At 28.7% G+C, this 23,832-nt stretch overlaps 1 protein-coding gene across 2 annotated transcripts in view; it reads right to left on the reverse strand.

Annotated features, from left to right (window-relative positions):
• The window catches only part of trh (trachealess), a 453,500-nt gene that overhangs the window by 236,193 nt on the left and 193,475 nt on the right, over positions 1-23,832 (reverse strand). The window contains exons 1-2 of one of the 2 annotated variants that reach the window (XM_014419881.2): positions 18,604-18,689; positions 7,007-7,054 (exon numbers count right to left, since the gene is read on the reverse strand). In XM_014419881.2, the coding sequence (XP_014275367.1) occupies positions 7,007-7,054; positions 18,604-18,653 (98 nt within the window). In that variant the 5' untranslated portion in view covers positions 18,654-18,689. Of the gene's footprint in view, positions 1-7,006; positions 7,055-18,603; positions 18,690-23,832 lie in introns of those variants that run through there. The other variant, XM_014419879.3, reaches the window with a different exon arrangement.

Below are 23,832 nucleotides of genomic sequence, written 5' to 3' on the forward strand. Positions count from 1 at the left end.
AATACGTATGAAGTTTGATCACTGACTAGAATTATGACTCATTCAATAATAATCGGACAAATTAGAATCGGAAGAGAGGAACACAATTGCCCCGAAACGTCCTAGCGAGATAAATATGAAATAAAGTAGTTCTTATTTTAATTTCTCAGGATAAGAGGTTTAAAAACATTATAAAATAGTGAAGGTCATATGGTAAAGAAAATTAGTATATATTAATATTAATTACAATTCATTTCTCATAGACGTATAATTATTATTCAATTAAATTTTTTCAACCGAAATTTATATAGAAAAATTTTGCATTTTAAATTCATGAAGTCTAATTATTCATGCGAAAGAAGGAAGAAGAAGAAGAAGCGAGACATAAGGATATGACATAGTTGCTGATGCTGGGAAGGATGGCCGGAATAATTGACCCAATAGACAAACTCCTACACATTGCTAACTATCACTTAGCCCCATTTACCGTCGTTTCCTCTCCTCACTCTATCAAATTAATAACAATTAATAATTTCTCACTTTTGTGCAACACTTTCAATTTTATTTTTCAGTTTGAACGTCTTCCGGCACAAGACATCCTAATCCAGTTCGGACGTTGGTGAATCCGGGTGACTTCTACAATCATAATAGTCTGGTCTAATTAGTAATCTGAACATTTAAAAAAAAATAAAGAAATAATCTCCCACAGTGTGGTAGGAATGGAGGGGATAAAAATAGTATATTTAATCTATAAGAAGATGGTCAGGTTTGCGGTCAAAGGAGAAACAAAAGTAGTTTACAACTATTTATTTTCCCAATTACAACTATTTAGAAAAATAAATAGTTTTAAACTATTTTTGTTTCTCCTTTGATCGCAACCCTGACCATCTTCTTATATATATCAATTTTTACGGTCAACTATATATACATATATAGTATATTTAATCAGTTTTTATTTCTATCTCAAAAGAATAAAGTCTACTAAATTTGCCACTAAATTGGTTACATACTTTATTTTTCTAAACTATAAAGGTTCTGAGATATGGAGAAGACAGATATAACTAATCAATCGCATGGCACTGTATTGCTTCTAAAACTTTAGAGAATTGTTTGTTATAACAACTAATCTGTTTTGAAAAAGAAGGTTATTCGGCCAATTTAATTTAATTTTGCCAAATTCAGTAATATTTTATATATATAAACTGAGAAAACATGGCTATTTTCATCGGTGTTACTAAACAATATAAACTGGTTATTTTTACTTTTTGAACGTTTAGGGATCTAATTTAACTAGAATAATATTTTTCCCCTCCATTTCTCAGAAACTACATGCTTTAGTAAATATTTATATAAAACTATTTTGGTAGCCAATTTAATATACCTTCGTTTTGAAAATAAATAAATTTTTCACCATAAATCACCAAAAAGATGACATATAAGTTTGTATCCCGACTTCTAATCCTGGGAGTTTTTAAGATTTTTTGTTCTGATGGTTTAAACAATATAGGAGAGGCAGCTTCTTATTATTTTTTTATGTTAGTTTTTTTTTGCATTTTTTTTTCTTGTCTAATTTAATTTTTGTCTGAACTATAAACCTCTAAACTGAAAATTTATACTTAGAAGTTTAAAAAAAGCTAATTTTTTATTTGATATATTTCGTTAAAATTAAATACAAAAACAATAATTAAATCAGGGTTACCTTCATGATCCTTCGATTAAAGAATTAAATGTTAAATTTAAAATTGCATTAATGCGTAGTTATATAGGGGTAGGGATATTGTAGTTTAATAGCCCACAGTTAAGACTGTATAACTGTGATATAAGATATATTGCAGTTAAATAAATCTATTATTGAATTTCAATTATGATCAGTTGCAGATTATCAATGCACCAATTATGTTTCAGACTCAGAAGTAAGCCTCTAATAGATCTTGAAAAGCGCCAAAATAAATATTATGCTTTACAATTTGAGATGTTATCCGAAACTTCTTGTTGCAAAGAAAAGAGCTGAGATTCAATTTGAGATGACACCGTATACAATTAATACGTCGATGTTTAAAAAAACAAAACAAAAAAACAACAAATTGAGATAGGAAATTAAAATTTCATTAGAATCATTACTGGTTCCCACGGTGAAGTACGGGCAGGGTTGTGACAAATGCTGATTTATACCAACAACAGCCCTTTAATTAAGATATTAATTGCTGCTCCAACGCTAATAGGGTTTTGTATGAGCCAGTTTGTCGGGTCCGTATCTCGACTGACATCTACCATCTCCAATGCCGGATCTTGGAGGATGGATGTCTTGATGGTTTCTCGCTCAATAGTGGCTATTAAGGAAGAAAGCTTAGGCTATATGTAGCTATTAATTATATACAGTCACTTTTGAACTGTCCTTTTGAAGCGAGACTTAAATGTATGTATATTTTTTTTTTTATAAATTCTTTTCTCATTAAATTTGACCATTATAGGCTCTAAGCTTCCAATCAGTTGTGTAATCTGGTTGGCTATGATGAACCATCAAATTCATTCTTGTAATCTTAGCAATACAAAATATTCAATGTTTCATTTTATGTAGTATTCATTATTATAAAAAATAAATTCCATATTCTCGAATAAACGTTTAAAATAACTCTTATAAGCTTAAAAAAAATCAGTTTTAATAGTAAAAAAAAAAAAACTCAGATGTAGATTCCAACCAAATTAAACTTTTAAGTAAAGTCTGTTTAGTGTAACTCGAACTTGGATATTGGTAATGTGGTACTCAGATCAGTATTTGAAGTTAGGGTGTCCCAAGGATGAAGATTTTTTGCCATCTCTCTTCATTCTCCGAAAGAGGAGTTGATGAACGGTTCGGTAATTTTTCTCTAGAAAATAATCTTTACGATGGCATTTTTATCGCGTAATTACATAAATTACGAAAACAACTTCAGAATTTTTTTTTTGTATTTCGTGTATATTAAGTAAACTTAATAGTGCAAAAAAGTATTGTAAATAAGTTTATGGATAATACATTACTGATACATTCAATTTATTTATACATTAATGTTTCCTTCAAACATTAATTGCAAATTTAGTCAAATTATTTTTATAATAACTTTACTGGTGTAAAAAAAGAAATTATTAATAAACCTTCGGGAAATCGATTAAAAAAAATCCTAACAATGTTTCAGCTAGAAGCTGTGTCATATTTACATGTCATCATAATAAAATATTTGAAACTAAAGTTACATTAAATATACTTTTTACATTTTTTCATCAATTTGAAAGAAAAAAAAATCATTGGAATATAACAATATTGTAATTTACTTTAGCTAATGTAGCAGAAAATGTGAAGAATAAAGTCAAGATTAATGGATATTCAACACATAAAAATTTGAGCATTTTTTTTTTAATTTTAAATCTCTTACCACTAAAGGATGAATTTATTAGATTTAAGAAGTAATTTAATTCAGAATAATAATGTTTCAGGATTATTCTCTATATTTTAAATTTTCTACCGAAAATAACATGCAAGTTATTATTAGTTTTATTATCTTTTTCATGTGTGTTTTTATTTTTCATTGTGCGTTTTTAATAGTTATTACTGTTGAGCATGATGAAAATGTTACGATCCTTGATCTTAAAATACTTTACGTTCATTCAATTTTTGACAAAATATTTTTATATATCTTTTTTTAAAAAAATCATTTTATTATTGTTTTATTTAGACAACTGATTTCAATTGTTTCTCAAATATTTTTTTAGGAAAATAGAATCATTATAAAAATTATGAAAGAATAAGAAAGTGTATTCTAGAATTTATCCCTTGTAAAAAATGTCTAAATTACACTAAGCAATGGCTAATTACAGTAATTTTCTCCTATATTGAGTAGGCACTTGAAGAATATTAATCAATTACTTTCGCTAGGGCGTAGACGGGATGATGTCACGTAGGCAGTGCCAGCAGACGCCCCGTCTCCTTACGGTTTAGGTTTGTCTCATTTTCACTTGACTCGAAACGGTGTCGGATATCTCTGGAAAAGGAATCGATTCGTTCGATTTTCAGTTTCTTCTATTCTGGCACATTCGATAGTAAGCCTGTCTGAATCATGAATGTATCTTTAGATACATTTAGGTTAAATGTGTATTTCGACTCAATATTCTGTTTTAATTCACAATTAATTTTTGATTACAGATATTAAATGAGTCTTACACCCAATTTAAACTTTCAGTAAACTCGAAAAGCATTATTAGTTTCTAATTATAGTTACTAGTCCTAAGACATTATTATGATCTGTATTCATAATTTCTATCGTTTGTATTTAGGGTTCTGCTACTTTTTTATAAGTATTTTAAAATATATTTTAATTAAAGAAAAAATATACAATTCTTCGTATATATATTAAAATGATAATGAAACTACTGAAAAGGTTAAAACAAAACTATAATGTATTTAAAATACAATATTCAGGCTTGAGGTGCTTATTTTATAAAATGGTAAACACATTTAAAATTCTTGATCCTGAAGACCGGGGAAAAGCCCCAAAACGTTGATGAAAAAATTTATGAAATAATAATATTAATAGAAATGAGATTTCATGAAAATACCTAATATAATAAGAAAAATCTAGTAGTGTCAAACAATTTTTATAACATATCCGACTCGAATCAGATTAACATTTAAATTTATCCTATTTTATTCTATCTCTAATTTGTATTCCTCTTATTAATTTAATTTTTTGTGATTTATTTTTTTTTAAATTGTTGTGAATTTATTTGTGTACCTGTTTCAGTTTTAGCCCTGATGACACACTTGCTTAGGCTAAAACGTCGGCAGGCACAATAAAAACATAAAACGTGTTCGAGTCGAGGCTGTTAACTCTATTTATATTTTTTTAGTTTAAATTTTTATTAGTTTTCGATTTTGTAAAATTTATTTTATTTTTAACTTAATTTCATTTTGCCAGTTGGCATTTTTTTAAAATATCATTGCCTGTTCAACGGGTAAATGTTCTTCCAATATTATATCTCTTGAAGATATAAAAAAAGATAAATAAATAAAAAATACCGGTTTTGTGGAGACAACAGTTTTCCTCTTATTTTCCATTTGTAACCTTGAACATTAGATGAAATATTTTGTTTAAAAAGGTTTCGGTCATTAATTTAAATAATTTACCCCACCCTCACCGGAAGGTTGTTACAATCATATACCTGTAAGAATAGATAATAACGTCATGTTATTACATAAAAAAAAAATTTGGTGGTCATATTAAAAAAATAATAATAATCTAGAAAGGAGGTAGGAAATCGGTGGTGAGTAAAAAACGAACTTGAGCTAGATAAGTACACGGTGTGTCGCTATTAAGCCCAGCTCCCACCCACACAAAAAGGTTGGCCCATCCTCATCTACAAACCTCATCTACAATAACCGATAATTCTATAATTGCTTTCAACTCTTCATTAATATTCAGCCTATGCTTTGGCGCCATATCGTTTTCTTGTTTTATTCTTTTTTTAATTTATTAATAGACATATTTACCTCTTTGTCATAATTAAAAATTCTAATATAAACCTTGCTGATTTCTGATGCCTGTCACTCGTCTATAAATAATAATATTCATAAACAAAATTACTAGATGATATCTGCTTCTATTTTTTGGGATTTGACATGCACTTTATTTATTATTAAACTTTTGTTTTTACAACTGAGAAAATTAGAATAATATCAATCTGTAATAATTTTACAGACGAAATTTTTCTATCCTTTATAAACTGTTCTTTTCATGTTCACCTTGAACAGCTGAGTCATTGCAGGTACTCGAATACTCAACTTAAATAGAATAATTTGTATAAGAAGGAGATATTAACAACAATCTATTAAAGCATGAATATTAAATTTTATATATAAATAAGACGTCATTTATTTCATTTACAATTTTATAAATAATAAACATTCACAATACTGTTGATTTTTATTCTGTCTAATAATTTTGGTGTAATAGCAATATTTTGAAATTCATTAGATAATATTTACTATATACACACATATTTAAGAAATGTCTGGATTTCTTTTTTTATCTACTGTCCTTAAAAAATTCTTCTCTTAAAGGACTTCAGTTACACTGAAGACAATCAATGCATCCTATTAAATTTTAATATAATGTACTAGGAGGCATTAATTGTTTAAGATTTCACATATCATGATTTTTAAAAAAAATATAAATTATTTTAAAAATTAATAAAAATATATATAACATCATTTAATTCTGATTTGATTTTTTTGTATAACATCCCCAGCTTATAAACTTCAGTTCGGGCTATAAAATAATTGTTTTTATCTATAATAAGTTTACTAAATTATGAATTTTAAGATAAATACGTCTGAATTTTTTGTTTTTTGGAAACTGTTCGGAAAAAGTCTTCGCTGACGGCACTTGTAAGTTAATTTATTTGTCGGCAACGATTTTTCAAGACTTCGTATATTAAGAATAAGAAAAAATTTGATGAAACATTTACGTAAATGGGAAGACGAAAAATTGGTAATCTCGTAGGATTATTTTCTCTATTAATGTTAATATTGTATAGAATAAGGAGTAACAGAAAAATGTGCTAATTACTAGTAATTAAATCTATTAGTCAACAAAAGTTATAAAATTATAATAAATTTTATATAAACTAAGTATCAACAATTTTAAAATTCGTTATTTAAGTAAAAATAAAGAACTGTTGGAAAACCACAAAATATTCGGTAATGGCAATTGGAAATCGCTTTGATGTTGGAAAAAGCCCTCTGATAATCAGCAACACGAACATCAATGCCAAAATTCGGCGGTTCTTTCGTCACCAATATGCCAACATCCCCACATAATCCGTTCCACAACGGTGGTGGGCAAAGTAGATCGAACGATTTGTCACTGGTTTGGAAGCAATGCAATAATAATTTCATAAAATTGATCTATACATCCTTCTAGAAAAGTATGGTTTAAAAAAGTAACCAGTAATAAAAAAACAAAAAAACAAATAAAAATAATAAAAAAGTTCTTACCGTGAATTAACGGAAGCTGGGTGGCCCACATCCTCCACTGAGGGTTTCCTGCAAAAGTCAATGATCCTTTTTAGACAAAAAAAAATCATGACTTCGATTTGGTACAAACAAAAAAAATAAATAAAAGAAAATAATAAATTAAACTGAATTGGTTTAACTAGCAAATCTATTTTTAATAACTATGATTGATTTGTTGTAACAACAAATTCATGATTGAAAATTATATGGATTCATCTTGCCTAACAAAGTACACATATTTCCTACTTTATAATAAATAATTATGCACATAAATTCTGGAACGAAAGATAGATTCGAATTATATGTTATAGCTGATTGTTTATAAATTTGTCTATTTTCTTCTAGTAAAATATTTAAATTTTTAAAAATTAATTCAAATTCTGCCCACGATTTGCTTAAATTTATTATATGGATTAAGTACAATCGCTAAATTGAAACAGTTTTTTTTTTGTATCAAATTTTCTCGTCTCGATATGCTTTCATATATATATTAAATATTCCCTGGAATTTTTATGGCATCCAATTCCTTACTTTGTACAAACAATATTGACATTTTAAAATTTAAGAAGTTTTCTCTGTTTCAAATAACATTACCACGATTCTGAATGGCATTGTATTTAATACCCGTAAGAGAATTTTTAATTATTGAATCAGTATATGATATTTTTCTTATTATTTCAGTGAATTATGTTTAACAAAACAGAACCTTCAAAGTTTCGTATTTTATCAAAAGGTTTCGTTTTTTTTTTTTCTTTTCATTTTCACTAATCAAATATCCCCTTGACTACTAATTCTTAGAATTCTAATAAATTAAAAAATAATAAAATAAAATTTTTAAAAAAATTGTTTTCTTATTCTTATCGCGAATATTAAATAAAAAACCATATACTAGATAGTTTTAACAATTAATAGTTTTACAGAAGATACAAATGTGTAAAATATATATATATATACATTCTATTTATATCAACTTCCACCCACGAGCCAGTCTTAGTTTTCCAAAAAGGAAAAGGAGAAAAACACGCAGACTCAATCAATTACAGTACATTCATTTGAACATTTGTTTATGTATGTTGCCTGGGTTGGACTCGACTAAAGCACTTAACACATACTGTCCCTCGCCCATTTAGAGTCATGCTAATATTTAGCTAACAGAACATAATAAAAACAAAGTAATGCGTTAATAAATAATTTATCAGATGTTATTAATTCTTTCATCTTTTGCTTCGTCAGATTAAGCATTTATAATGTGAAAAAATAGTTCACTGACGCAATTCAATTTTGATCTGTACCTCATTCTAAAAGGTATGGCCTCTTTAATATGATACAGTAACCGCTGATGTTGAAGTAACATATCCAAGGAATGAACATAAATACATTTTTAAATGTGCAGACTAAACCAATAAGTATTTATTTGTTTTTATATTTTTAATTGGCTGCTTTATTTAGTTAATTTTCTTTTTTTCTCAATTATACATAATTTTCTAACGGTTTGGAAAAAATAATATGAGTTATAATATAGTGGTAAGTTTTTACTTGTAAAATCTATTATAATTATTTATAAGTGTAGTATAATAAAGTATAAGATATGTTATATTATTATATACACCAACAGTCTCTGAAGTTACTATTTGATGGTCCAGAAGAGAATGGGACCATCGTTACATGAATAATTAATTATTATTTATTGTAAATATGTTTATTTTGAAAGTACTTTAAGTTTATTCTTCTTTTATATTTCATTAGATATTATGAAAAATGCAATTCTTATTTTTTTTTGTTATAGGTAAGCCAGAATTTCTTGATACCAAGACGTTGGAGCTTATTGGATGGTCAAGGTACAATGTTACAGACTTGTCTATATTTTATTTAAAAAAAAAAAAGTTTCATTCAATTTTATCGCGTAAAATGTTTTAAATGATACAGGCAGTAGGACTAATTAATAAAAATTAATTTGACTATTTAGGGAAAAATTACTGAAGCTTTATGTTACTATAAAGTGATTATGGATTTAGTCTAGCTGATTTTCGGAGGATTAGGGTGATTCAAGGGGCCTAAACCTCTTACGATACCTGCAAAAAAAAATTCTTTCATAACCGATGTAGAAAATCTAGCTGAATCGTCCCCCTCTTGCTTAATTATGCAGTTATAAATTCACTAATATTTTCGATTTTCTCTATGTGAGGATTATTGTAGGGTGCCAAATATATACCAATTTAATTGAGCAGTATAGATTGAATGACCCGTTGAGAGAAAGAGTAGTGTCTTAAGTCAAAACTTTAGAGGAAGTTCTATAACGTTTTTGGTTTCTGCCGTTTCTGTTAAAACTAGCTAATAAATAAAATGTCCAGTTATTTAAAAGCATTTGAATTTAATGGACGGTCCAAACTTCCAATCCATTACAAATGACTGATCTACATGACTATTATAAGGCCTATTTGGACATACGGAGTTGAGCTATGGGGCTCCACTAAACCATCTAATTCCTCTCGAATCCAATCCTTACAGTCCAAAATCCTTCGTAAAATCTTTAATGCTCCTTACTTTGTCACAAATCAAATCATCCATCAGGACCTCAATGTCCCCTATGTTGCCGATTTGGCCAGAACCAGATACCAATCCTTCCATAATAAACTTCCCAACCACCCAAACCAACTCGTTTCTAACCTGGCTTCTCCTTCACTACCTAATAATCCTCCCAGACGTCTGAAAAGAAGATGGCCTTGAGATCTTCTCCTTTAGAAATGTATTTGGAGTTCTATCAATGGGTAGATTATCCACATTTTTTTATCATGTCATAATATCACTTACAGCAAATTTACTTGATGTGTATATATGTATACAGTTGTAAATATCAATAAATAAATTATTAAAAAAAAAAAAAGTATTTAATGGACTCAGTAATAAATTAAAAAATTATTCTTTTATTAAAATAAGTTTTGATGATAACATAATGACTTACAACACTCTTGCCCTCAACAGTTCATAGAGTCGATGGCTTGGACAGTGTTTGAACAAATGAAAAGGAAAGTGTCAATTCCATGGTGAACTAATATCGCCGACTCACTTGGCTTATTCATTTGCTATTGTTTCGCATCGGCTGAGAGTACCATATCCCGTACCGCTATCCTCTATTAGCCGTGAGAGATAGAAACAAGCTGCCGTGATAAAAAAGCTGCCAAGACAAAGACAAGACAAGCTTGCGTAGCGACGTATTCTATTAGTGCCAGTGCTACGCTTCACGCCGCGTTGTTGCTGCTATGGCCCCCCTGCTTGGCATGGAGATGAGCTGCCCATAACTGTCTTTTCCTCATCCGCCTACTCTCTACGCCAGGTTTCTCTTCTTCTCTTGTCTTCAAATTAGAAAAAAAAAGTTCGGGATAACGTTATTAAGCCTTACTGCTTAATAGTTTTATAAAACTCTTCCAGAACACCATTTCTAGGTGTTCAAAAGCTGGTCCTTAGCGGGTCAAAGACTATTAACCTCCCCCCCCTCAAAAAAAAAAAAGAAAAGCGCTATCCTGGTTTAAATTGCGTAATAACTTATATATGAATACAAAAACAAAAAATAAGAATTTTTTTTTTTGTATTTTATTAATAATCCTATCTTTCGGCAAAGTAGTGAAACAGAAAAAATGTGTTCGTTCTTATTTAACGATGCAAAAGTTCGCTGGTCATGAATCCCATTTATTTTATTCTGCGGCTAGCACCCTCTTACATCTTCCACTGGCTTATAATACCAGTAACATAGTCCAGAGAGAAGCGCCGTTTCTTCCAAAAGTGGCTGGTAAAGACGTTAAACTGTTTGGAGTTCCTCAGGGTGAATGTAAATATTATAAATAGCAATTATTGTGTCTAAGATATTATTTTACTTCAAGTTTAATTTTTTATCTTTTCTCTTTTTCTAAAACGTTTCTCTTCTATTTTTAATTTTGTAATTTTTTTTTTACTATTCGATGATTCTTATCAGTGATAGTAAATTGTGTGACTTTAAAAAATTAAATACTAATTTCACTGTTCTATTATTTTTCCTGAGTTCTTCTTATATAAGGATTTAATCCAGAACTATTGAGGTGTGATGTCAAGTATGAGCATTCATGAAAATATACCTTATTGTCATTTTTTTATTATTACAATACTGACATTTTTTTTATATATATATATTTTTATTTACTGGAAAAAATATGTTTTTGAAGTTTTTACCTAAATAAAAAACCGACGTCTTATACTATATCTAAGACTCGCTTCTATTTCTAATCCGGTAATATATACCATTTTACTTATTTTATTATGATTTATTTAATTTCTTTTTCCTTTTTTTATTGCTTTGTATATGTTATGATTGAATCAGTTCATCCTCAACACTCATTGTCCTTGAGTGCTGGCAGATTGTATTATTTCAGTAAACATTTTCGGTGCTGCAAATATTGGCAACTGTATCTTAGTTTAGTGCATTTATGGTTTTAATCATCGTACAGAAATGACGAATCACTAGGTTTTTTATTTTAAATTGATAACAGGAGATTCTTATATTTATCTAAACATATTTTGTTTATGAAGTAGTATGGAATTTTCCAAATGTATGTATGGTATAATTGATTAAGCACACGCTTTATACTAATGGTCGTTGATTGTGGCACTTTGTATTATTTTAACAAAGAGTTACAAAAAATCTAATGCTAAAAATATTATCTATCGTTTCTTAGTGACAGTGCATGGATATTTTCGATAGTCGTACAAAAATGACGAATAACCAGTTTTTAATCACCGTACAGATAGATGAATCTTTTTTTTTTCTATGTCTTTCAGATAGATAATCATAATTTGATCATATAATTTATGGTGACATATCGAATTTGCCAGATTGGTAGTGTTGATATTTTTCAACACAACAGTGAGTCAGCCATATGTGTTCGGGAGACTCCACCCAGCCTCGTTAAGTAGGTACCCTTAATTGGATAAAAATCTTGCGGTCGAGCTTGATTTGACCGAATCACCTCCTTGCACAACCGTTAGTCTAGTAACAATACTACCAAGTACCACACCCCTGACCCTTTATTGATAGTAGATACAGATTTAATTTAATTTCGATTGGTCCAGGACTTATTACGGCATATTTTCTCGTACCAACTGGACTTATATTCAACCAAAAAGGATGAAAAACGCTCAGCTGTTCGACGATCACTGACTTCGATGTATCATGTTAATAAAGAGTCGTTACTCACACAATATGGTTTAAATTAATATAAATTAGGTTATTTTTCTTGAAACGTTCATAAAAAAGACTAATTCCTTTATGTGTAAATATTAAAGCCCTAAGAGCTAAGAGCCCTACTACCTCCGGGGATGATAGACCTATTGAAGAAGTTAGATTGGACCAAGACCATATCTAATGGCCAAAAGGCGAGGACAATAGTCCTAGGACTTAGTAAAAAACCACCCCATTCCTTCTACTACAGATCTCTATCCTCAACTACCTCCTCTGCCACGATGGTCCCTCGAAATGACTTCATACTCCAATATGTCGGGTGTAATCTAGGGAGCTGTTCTATGTTGGATAGTAGGGGTATTCATGATGTTGTGTTAAATGTTAAATGTTATAACTATAAGATTGTGAGCAGCCCTACTTAAAGTCATGTTAAACGTTAAATGCATAAGAGCCCCTAGCGGATTTTCTCAGCAACTTGTTGTATAAGCCTTTATGCTTATAACCTTCCTTCCAGACCCTCATGTTATTGTTTACTTCAGTTTTGATTTAAGTAATTAATTACAACATGCCTAGAGTGAGTGAAAAGTGGAATTTGTGTGAAAGTTTAGCTTATGAAATGAAATGAAAAAATAACTTTATTCTGGGACATATGTTCCCTAAGAATAATTATATGGTTCATATAGTGAGATTTTTATCTGGCGAGCGTTTACAAAATTTCAGATAGTAGAACATATTTCAGATAGAAATACATTGTTTTTTTTTTCTCAAATGTATCATTAAAATTATCCATTCTGGTTTAATAACTGGGAAATGAATACCACAAACACACGAAAGAACTGAGCTGTCACAACAACAAAAATGGCGGCAATCTCAACTGGTCTATTGTGTGACGTCATTCTCCATTTAACAGACCAAGTAACAGACTCTCAGCCATGTTAAATGTTATTTCGTTTTACCACGGTAAAAGAAGGCAATTTTTTTCGATTTAACGTGAGTTTTTCCATTTAACACGCTTTAACATGTTAAACCAAAGATCATGAATACCCCTAGTATAGAGAGTCAGTAAATGCAGCTTGGGTTTTTCCGCACTTCTTTTTTGATATTTAAAAAGAATTGAGGTACTCTAACTAAAGTGGATAAAAGTTTATTTGTTTCAGGTTTATACTCCGTACAGAAAAATAGTTTAATAAAATATTTAGATAGATATTTGACTTCAGTCAATGTTACGTATAAAATTGACTTCATATCACTACGAAACTAATTGTTCAGAAATTTCTTAAAGCTTTATAAATAAAGTTATTGAAATTTTAAAAAAATTATTATTGTTTGCAAGGTAGTTTATTCCATTTACAGTTAGTTTCTTAGCACCATGTTTAATAGTTTCGATTAATTTAATTATCGATTAATTCGGTTAAATTATCAATAATGTAATTTTCCAATACAGACTTTAGAAATAAATTGATCTTCTGAAAAAAATTGTCTTTGAGCTTTCATGAACTATATTTAGTGTTATTTTTTAAAAGATAACAGTATAAGCAAAAGTAATAAAATTTCTTAAAATTATAATAAATATAAATAAATACCATAATAAAATTCCAGACATTTATGACCTATATTGAATGCAATCAAAAAACTTTATAAGTTGATATTCCTCATGTTTCGCTAGATCACTAGAATCTAGCTCTATTGACTCTTACTTAACAAAAATTCTAGCTTTTACGAATATTAAAATAATATAATTTCTCTAAAATATTTAAAATAATTTATTTATCTCATTACTTTATAATTTCTCGCGTTGATAGATAATACTCATATCACCACTTCTAAAATAAAATATTATTGACATTTATTATCAGATGTTACGAAAATGATGTTGAATAATATGCAATAACATATATTAAAATCATTATGCACCATAGGAATGCTGTTGGCTATTATATGTGATGTTTATAAAATTCATTTTAGTGATGAACAAATGAAGATTATTGGGCAGATATCTGGAGGTAGATACTATATGGCTAAATGGAATTAATGAAGAGAAGGGCCTGAGATACTATCATCAACAGGTTGTGGCCCCCATGGCAACCTCACTGGTATTTGCCGATTTCCAACTCCATTCCTTTTCACATGTTTATTTCTCATATATATTTTTTTTTTATCAAACCTTTTCAAGGATATTTTATACTATAAACATAGTATAAGAATAGTACTGATCGAATAGTTTGCATAAATAGCACGCCAAAATATTATAACAAGATAAAATGATGTCATATCAAGATATAACTTTATGTATTGGTTACTAACCAATTTATTAAAAAATAAATAAATAATCTTTCTTTTATTTTTATTTTTATAAATTACTTTAATCTAGATTTAATTCACAATTTCAAAAATCGATATTTTGAAAACAATTTTTTAAATAAAAAAATTAAATAAATATAAATTCTGAATTTAAAATAAATATTCTTGATGAATTACTCACCACATACTGCTCATAAATTTGCATGGTACAATATGTGATAAACATATGCTTATTACTTATTGACTATTTCATGACCACATGTATATACCACAGCTTTATATTTCCAATATATATATATATATGTTTATCTACCACTAACCATCTGGAAACTGCTTTATACATACCGGATATATAAAACCTTGTCAATGTAAGATATTAAGATTTTAAAAAATCAAATTAAAATATGCATACATATTAAGGATTTCGTATAATTTTTTAAAAACATATTGGGTAGGTTTGAAGCTGCTACAATATCAAGAAAATTATGTCAAGCCGTACACTTTTAAATTAAGTACTTATATATATTAAAAATTGAAATCAGGCAATCTACTAATAGATTTCAACTTAGATCAATAGTACTTTTTATCAAAATAATATTGTTAATTCCATTCTTTTGATACAATTATTTTTATTTTATTTATAATTATATATAAAGGATTATCAATTAATGATTTCCTGTTCCTATTCAATTAATGATTGTAATACATTTCATATTACCTTGCCTGAAGTAGCAATGAAATGAGCAATCTAATTATATCATATAACGGTTGCAGATTTATAAAAATATTTTTTGATTTAAATATAAAACATTTAGATGTACATATGTATGGTAAATGAATGATATTTATTAAAGGATATATGCACGACAAATGTGATTTTACTACTATTATTATTATTAATTGTTGAAGTATTTCAATTGTGTTATACTTATTTAATAAAAATAATACATGTTCTTGACAAAACGAAAATCACTTATATACTTAGGCAATAAGTAAATATACTAGTACAAAATACAATAAACAATTAAAAAAATAAAAATTAGAAAAATAAATAAATTAATTCAATGAAATAAAATAATATTAATTAGTAATATAGGATATCATTTTTCTCTAGCTTCGAATTCCGGATTCGACTGCTGGAATAATAAAAGTTAGGACCTAGTTATTTAGTGGTTTTATAAAGTTAGGACCTTATCTCAATATGAGAAAACCTGATGGTTATGTATCAAATTGACCGCACAACACTATTTTTTATAACTGTCACTCAAAATAATTCTCAAGACTCTACGATCTAAGCCCATTTTAGACTCTTGGAAAATACGATTATTTCTTTTTGTACAGTTTCTTTTCCATATTTTGCCTCGAATAAGATACAATATTAGTTTCGCATTTCTTTTTTAGAATCAGAAAATAATAGAGAAATAATAAAAGACGAACAAGACTCGCCTCGACAATTTCGGTAGTTGGACCCGTTAAGAACAGTACCCGCTTCGTCAATGCTGAGATTGACACATTTCTTAGTTTTTCTGTCTCTGCAGTTAGTCACAGGCGATCTGGCTGACCGTTAAATGATTCTCTGGGGTTAACTTTTTTTTTATCTTTTTTTCTATCAACTGTTTCTCACATTGTGTGTCAACTTTTTCTAAGAAAACTGTCGATAAAAGAAAAAAAAATAGCGATAGAAAGAGATAAAAGGAACATTCCTGGTAAATGCCCCCAAGGTTTTAGTCTACGGTCATTAATGGTCTCGATGGTGGATTTTTTTTTTCTATCTTAGCGGTATTGGTTGATATTTCTTTACTTCAATGAATTAAAGAAATAACTGTTTCTCAGCCATTTCTAAATTAGTAATAAAATACTCATTTATTTTTCCAATTTTTTAAGTGTTTTATTTTTTTAATGATAAAGTTAAAAACTGAATTTAAAAAAATTCAAAATTCTTAAAGCCAATAAATTAAATTAGTGCATTCAAATAATAAATGATATTTTTCACACCCGAAGTAATAATTTATGGGAACTTTAATTTATATACATAAAAAAACATTAATTCCGCACCATCAGTACAAAACCAAAGTGGCCTATCTTCAAATTTCTGAAAATACTGTTGCAGGTATTAATTTAATTTAATTAATTTGTAATTAATTTATCATCCAATTGATCATTTTGTATATTTAATTATTTATGTCACATATCAGTTAGATCTTATTGGTATTGCAAAGAGAATAGGAAATCACGTCTACAATGCTACAAAATCCAAGATCATAAAATTTGCAGATTAGCCACTTCGGCGATGGACCCTCTTTATTGTCATTATATAGTTACTGTATAACTTTAAATTTAAAGAACTTATAAAGAAAATTACATAAATATTCAATTAATTAGAAACATATTTAAATTTTACTTGTTTTTATTAAATTGACTTTGTTTATAATATAATAGATTTTATTATTATTTTTAGATTGGTGATTAATAAAATACATTTAAAATCCTAAATGTTTTAATCTAGAAAAAAGGGGTAGAATAATCACAGGTTGTCAATTTGTTTAGCCGGTAATGGCCTCCTTTTAAAAATTAATTTGTCATTGTCATAGAAAAAAAATTTTTTATGCGTCTGAATGCCTTAGAGTTAAAATAAAATAATAACATTTATGAATTTTCGTTTGGCTGGTTTTCGAAGTTTATTCTTGAACTTAATTAATTGCAGTAAGCTGATATTTAAAAATTTCTTTAAATGCCCACACTTAAGAAAGAAATTGGATTTTCTTTTTTTTTTCAATTTTTGAAAAATGATTGAAAATATTTCTGGTTAGTTTTTCCTAAAAATTAAACTATGGAATATTTGTGAACTGGCATGACTCCTTATGAAATCCCATTTTTTTTTCATAATTAATTTCCTGTGAATTGCAACCTCTTCTTATGCCGATATGGGCTTTGTAAATAAATTATAAAATTAATTTTTTAAAATCTGAAACTACACTTGTAGTTAATTTTTTTTTTTTATAAATAATATTGATTATGTCGCTTACGGACCATATAAAAAAAATTTGTCTTATTATTATTACTTTTTTTTTAAATTTCTATTAAGTAATAGTTAGCATATAGTATAATTTATTAATTATACTATATGCTAACTATTAAGTAATAGTTAGCATATAGTATAATTTATTAATTATACTATATGCTAACTATTAAGTAATAGTTAGCATATAGTATAATTTATTAATTATGTGTATAATTAAGTAATTATTAAACAGCTTTAGACACTTAACAACTCCCATTATTAGTTATAAAGAACAGTTTCAGATATAGTTTAATATTTTGAATGCCGCCTGCGGTTTCCGTGGTCTCCCCACCAAGTTTTCAATCCTTTCCCGCCCATATCAAGAGGATTCAAATAATCTGTGCCCACAATATAAATATTACGTAATATATAACAATGACAGTAGTAAGTTTATTTTTAAATTAAATCATTTATGATAACAGTCATTCCAATAACATGTGCATTGGTATTATATATTCATAAAACTTATGTCGATAGGCATTTGATTTCAAGTTCCTGGTTGATTTAATTAATTCATGTCGATACCCCAATGCAAGATACTTTTAAAGATTCGAATATTGTGATATCACTGTACAATGTTTGTGAGGATTTTTCGGCTTTTCAAGTGACTTCAATATTCCGAGCATACTGTGAAAATGATAGATTGAAACACTAATACTAAATATCCATATCAAAATGTCAACAAACAAAATTGGCTTAGATCGTTTCTGCATTAAGGAATCGGTATTATAATATGAAACAAAGATTAAGAATTAAGTTAGTCAATAATAACAAGTGCATTATGATATTATTAGATTATAATTTATTATTTATTAAATGAAATATTATTTATTTTATTTTTACAATTCTTATTTTAGCCGGTTTACCTCATCACCACTAAGAAATGATTTTGACAACATTATTATTTTTTAGGGAGTCTTACTGAATATTTTAGTGAGTGATGTATATACAAATATGATACATACTTATACATTATAACTACAATTAATATATGATATAGATGGGTACCTGAGGTGGTGGTGGAAGAGATGCGCGGGGTACTGTACCAGCCCTGCCATAGCCACTACTAGATCACTACTCCACTATAGTGGCACTGCACTACCTCACTACCTGTGTGTGCCTCTTCGTCCCCACCACGCTCCTGTCAACAAACCCTTAGGCGCTTGGTGGGGATTCTACAACCCCTACGGTCTTCTTCTTTTTGGATTAGCATGTATTTAACTCTTGACGGGATTCATCGTCGATTCTTCAGGACTGGAGGTTTAATTGGACCGACAGATCAAACTTCCTTTCGGTGTTTCTTAAAGTTTATATGTGGACCGTAATGTAAGTTTGAATATCTGAAACCCTCCAGTTAACGTGGATTAATTCATTGAGTGGAAAAAGCGACTTAGACATTCTAAAATGAAATTCCAGTTTCTGAACATAATCTATATAGATCTTCAATGAAGCGTTTCTTCTTCATCAACAATAAGTAATATCAAATTCCTTCATTTTGAATTAAGAAATGAAAGGCATAATTGCTGAGAAAATATACATCCTTACCTAAAGACGCGTAGCAAAGCATTCCGGTTTGATTACACGTAATAAATAACAGAATAATACTTCATAAAATGATCTTCAGTGAAACGAAGGGAATTTTTTCTTATTTAAAGTAAGCCTAATTTAACTTCTTTTTAACAAATGTTAATGTAGGAGTTTAGTATCGAGCAAACGACACCCCTATTCACATGTTATAATTATTGAATAATTTTAAATAATAAGAATCAGAATTATCTGTTATAGATTAGAATCAGAATTATCTTTTATAATAAAACCAGATTTGATTTATAAAATCATCAAAATAATAACAAAAGTTATGTTATTAAGGAATGAAACAAAAAAAAAAAAAAAACCGAACTACTAATATTTATAGAATTGATAAAATCAATAACTGACTTTTATAACGAAAAACATAATTTGATAAAAGTTCATGTCTAAATTGTCTAGCTATACAGGTGAAAAAAAACAAAGGAGAATGATCCCAATAAAACAGCACTAGAGCAGCATACAACCAAAAAACAGTATACATTTTCTGAAAATACTATGATTTTACCTAAAGAAAATAATATGATTCAAAAGAAAAATACTTGAGACCATTTACATATCAGAAAACATCAATTATAAAGTGAATTTTGAAACAGATACAAGAAATCAGAACCAACCATATGCCGAGATTTTAATTAAAATTAATTTATGAAAAATATTGGATAAAATTAATGTTGATAATTATAATTAACCTTGATATGAATTGTAATAATAAAAGAAATAGGGAATTTAACCAAAATATATTTGAAATAAATAAATTAAATGCCTGACCTGAGTGTGGGGAAGTTTACAAATATTGTTCTTATAAATTATAATAGTGAAGGTTGACTGTGAGTAAAAGATTTAATTTTTAATTTAATATATTTAATTGACAAACTAGGTAGTTAGACATAAGTTAAGGATTGCTTATCAATAAAATTATATGATTCCCTAACATCTTAATGTCTCATAGAGTAATTATGGACTGAAATTAATGATCTGGGCAGAATAGCGTGCATAAGTTTTTTTTAAAAAAAATTGATGTGCTTCTAAAATTGTATTAAGATTTGATAATTTATTAATAATATTTTTATTTAAAATCATTTTATAATAAAAGCTGTTAGTGATAGAGTGTCCTTGAGTATTGCCGAATTGGCCGAAAGGTCGAACTTAATATATATTCATTGAAGAAGCATCTAGTTATTAAAAGTGTTTTATAAAATAAATCATCGATTTTTCCAAGATGAGCAAATGGGACGTTCTGGGTCTTGGATACTTAATTAAAGGATAAGGATGGCTACGTGTCAAGATAAGTAGACTTGGAAAAATAAAACCAAATTTAAAAAAAATAATAAAATAAAAACCGCGGCGGTGGGCGTATGGAGCGAGCGGTAGAGTATACCTCATAAAGGAGCAGTTAGCAGTTAACGAACGCTCCAGATCTGAGAGCGGGCAGTGATTGAAGGGGTCCAGTGAAAAATATCGGCGGGCAATTAGCCCCTAATAGGCACCTCACGTTCCCATCTCCTCCGATAGCCACGGGTTTTTCAATTTGGGTACTGCATGTTGGAGTGCCGGTGCTCTTACGGCACGATGTCTGCATCTATGATGGACTGCTTCATGCCACTCTGATAAAACCAGATATTGTTGAACCCATAATACTTTATGGCTGCTCTTGTCACTGGGGTCCTCCACTTGAAGATGTAGCCTTGGGAGTAACCTGTTAGGGCTCGAGGATCACATAGGAATCAAGATTGGCCATAAAAACTATGAAAAAAATAGCATATATCGTTATAAACAATAGTTCATAATTACCACAAACTAACCATTATAAGTTAATGAAAGTATTTATAAACTCTCTTAATTTGATATGGTTATAGTGTAACATACAAGACTGGGATCTGAAGTGACCTAACAGGTTTTTCATTAACCCAGTTTTCCAAATTGGGAGGTTTAAAATGGCTGTTGTCTTATTTATAGTAATAATATGCACTGCTACAACTCGTGAAGGTTCAGGGGTTCAGTACTTTGTAAAGAAGTACTGTTTTTAGAACAGCGGAGATACAAGGAGGTGATTTTTACACGATCGCGATCAACCCCCAGACTTTTCCTAAATGAAGAGTACCCACTTTAAGGAATCCTAGATGGCTCCCGAACCCACAGGGTTGACTCACGGCTTCAGTAACTAAATAAATAATTATCTGTCACAACAGGATTCGAACCTGAGTCCTTTGAGTTAGTAGCGAAGCGCCTTACCACTTTGCCACCCCCTCCACTCACTCATTTAGTTCTAATAATATTCCTAATGCCTACTGAGTACGTAGAAAAAAAACTATGAAGTTATGGGATGAAAATATTTTTTCATCAACATAACGATGATAAAAAATATCGTTTTTTTTTTTTATTTTCTAACCAGTGGGGTTTCATGCCCAATTGGATAAAATAGTGTAGATAGTTACAGGAAAAAAGAAAAAACACTGTATAAAACATTATATTTGTAGTCAAGGAATAAGCTATAATATTAAAAACATTCTATTTTTTAATCAACATCGACATGATGAATAAATCGTATAAAACCTTATGGCTTTCGTAAGACAATTAGAAATTAATTAATGTAATTAAAACATACTATAAAGAACTACAATAATTTATTCTAGTCAAATTTTATTCAAATTAAACATTTATTTAATGAACAATATTGCTATTAATTCATTTATTTTATATTTTATAGTCCATTCATTTTGACTAAAGCATGAATTTAAATATTATTTTAATAAACAAGCTTTTGGAAGATTAAAAAAGCAGAAGGATTATATTGTTTTGAAATACTGTAATAATTATAAATACCGTATTTAATGAATGAGTTGTAATTGGAACGTGTAATCAGGTTGATCTGAAATAACTAATTAGTGTATTTTCATTAATTTTCACAAAGGTCGCGGTCACCAGTTAAAAAACATATCTCAGCTGAGGAAACTCGCGCTGTTGGTGAAACTGTAAGAATTCCTGCTGATTGCACTGCATCATTGCATTCCGAGATAAATTCCTTCGGCATTGCAGTGAACAACCAATGGTTAGAGTATATAATCCAATTTTATAGAAGTTTAAGTTACACTATTACGTTGTGCAATCATCGTCATCAGAACGATTGAGTAGATAGTTATTAATAAAAAAAAATACAATTATTGCAAGATAAACACATTAATCGGTATAGCCCCTTCTTTTTGATACTTAACATTTTTTTTTCTCAAAGAATGAACTAATTATTTTTCATTTATTTAATTATACAAATATTGATTTTTTTACAAAACTTTACAATAAGTATCGTCATTCAGTTTTTAATTTAAAAAATCGTATTTTAATGTTTGATTTTCCTATTAAAAGCAATGTATTCACTTTCTAAAAGTTATTATTTCAAAATAATTATAAAAATAAATTAAAATGTTGAATTGTAACAGCTACATCAATCGAAAAATTAAAATTTTGAATTTAACGGAACTGAGTACGCTTTTGGTGTAGACTTTTATTAATTTGTCAACAAAGACTTTGATTTTCCTAAGTGTATAGATTATATTTTGATAGAAATACTGCTTTTAATATTTTTCTTTTAACTGATACTTCGGGTCTTTGAATACGAGATACTGAGTTGGATCATGGTTTTCTGATTCAGAGACGATTTTTGTTACAATTTTTTGCAATTATAGGAAAATACGTTTTTGTAGCTCTTATTAATTATAAAAAGCATAAACAGTATCATATTTTATACTGATAGGTTCTCAATATTAGCTTTGGATTGTACAGATTATTTTTTCTACGGTAATTTGTTGAAACATAAAATCCTCTATTTCTCAACTATATGAAAATATTTTAATTTTCCGCACCATATTTTGATTTTTCTGATTTGTTTGCATTTCAACTATTCATTTACCAGGTGCGAAAGTTGACTCTTGATTTTTTTCCCTCTTAATTATCCCAAATCCTAACTTCAGAGGAATTAGTATTGGTTTTAAATTTTAGTAATTGTTTAAGTAAAATGTTTTACATCTTTGCAGTGTATAGTAGGTACTGAATATCAAATTTAAAATTTTTAAATTATTCGAAGATGACACTTTCGCTCCTAGAAATACAACAAATCTTGGGTTCAAGCTAATACTATCCTCCCATCTATGTTTTGTTATATCCCTATGACTTCTACCAGCCATTTTAGCCCTGAATACCCTTTTTAGTACTTCGTTAATTTTTCTAATAAATTATTTTATTAATAAAATTCTCAGTTGCTAAACACGTACATTTTTACGTTACATCGGTATACTTGGTTTGCTGTTGTCGGTGGAAATAATGTGGATTGATCCTAAGGCCCGTTCACCGTAGCTACCCCTCCTCGAGTGGAACCCGGAAGGTGAAGAGAGATGCGATAAGAGGCCGCCGTTGAAGGGTAAGACCCCCAGTTCCCACTAGTGTTTACAGTTGAGGTAGCCGGCACAATGGAGTATTTACAGAGCTGCTGAGTTATTACACCTGAGGTGTGAGTTCTCTATTCATAAATATCTTTTTTATTACTCTCTTGCGGTTGCTAAACACTCTTCGTTTGGCAGTTGAGGTTCTACTCTAATGGATTTAGCATCAAGATATTGTCTTGTTAGGAACTCCTAATGTTCCAAACATTGTTGT

The sequence above is a fragment of the Halyomorpha halys genome, unplaced genomic scaffold, assembly GCF_000696795.3.
Source record: "Halyomorpha halys isolate HHAL.00 unplaced genomic scaffold, Hhal_1.1 Scaffold252.1, whole genome shotgun sequence".
NCBI classification, from domain to species: domain Eukaryota; kingdom Metazoa; phylum Arthropoda; class Insecta; order Hemiptera; family Pentatomidae; genus Halyomorpha; species Halyomorpha halys.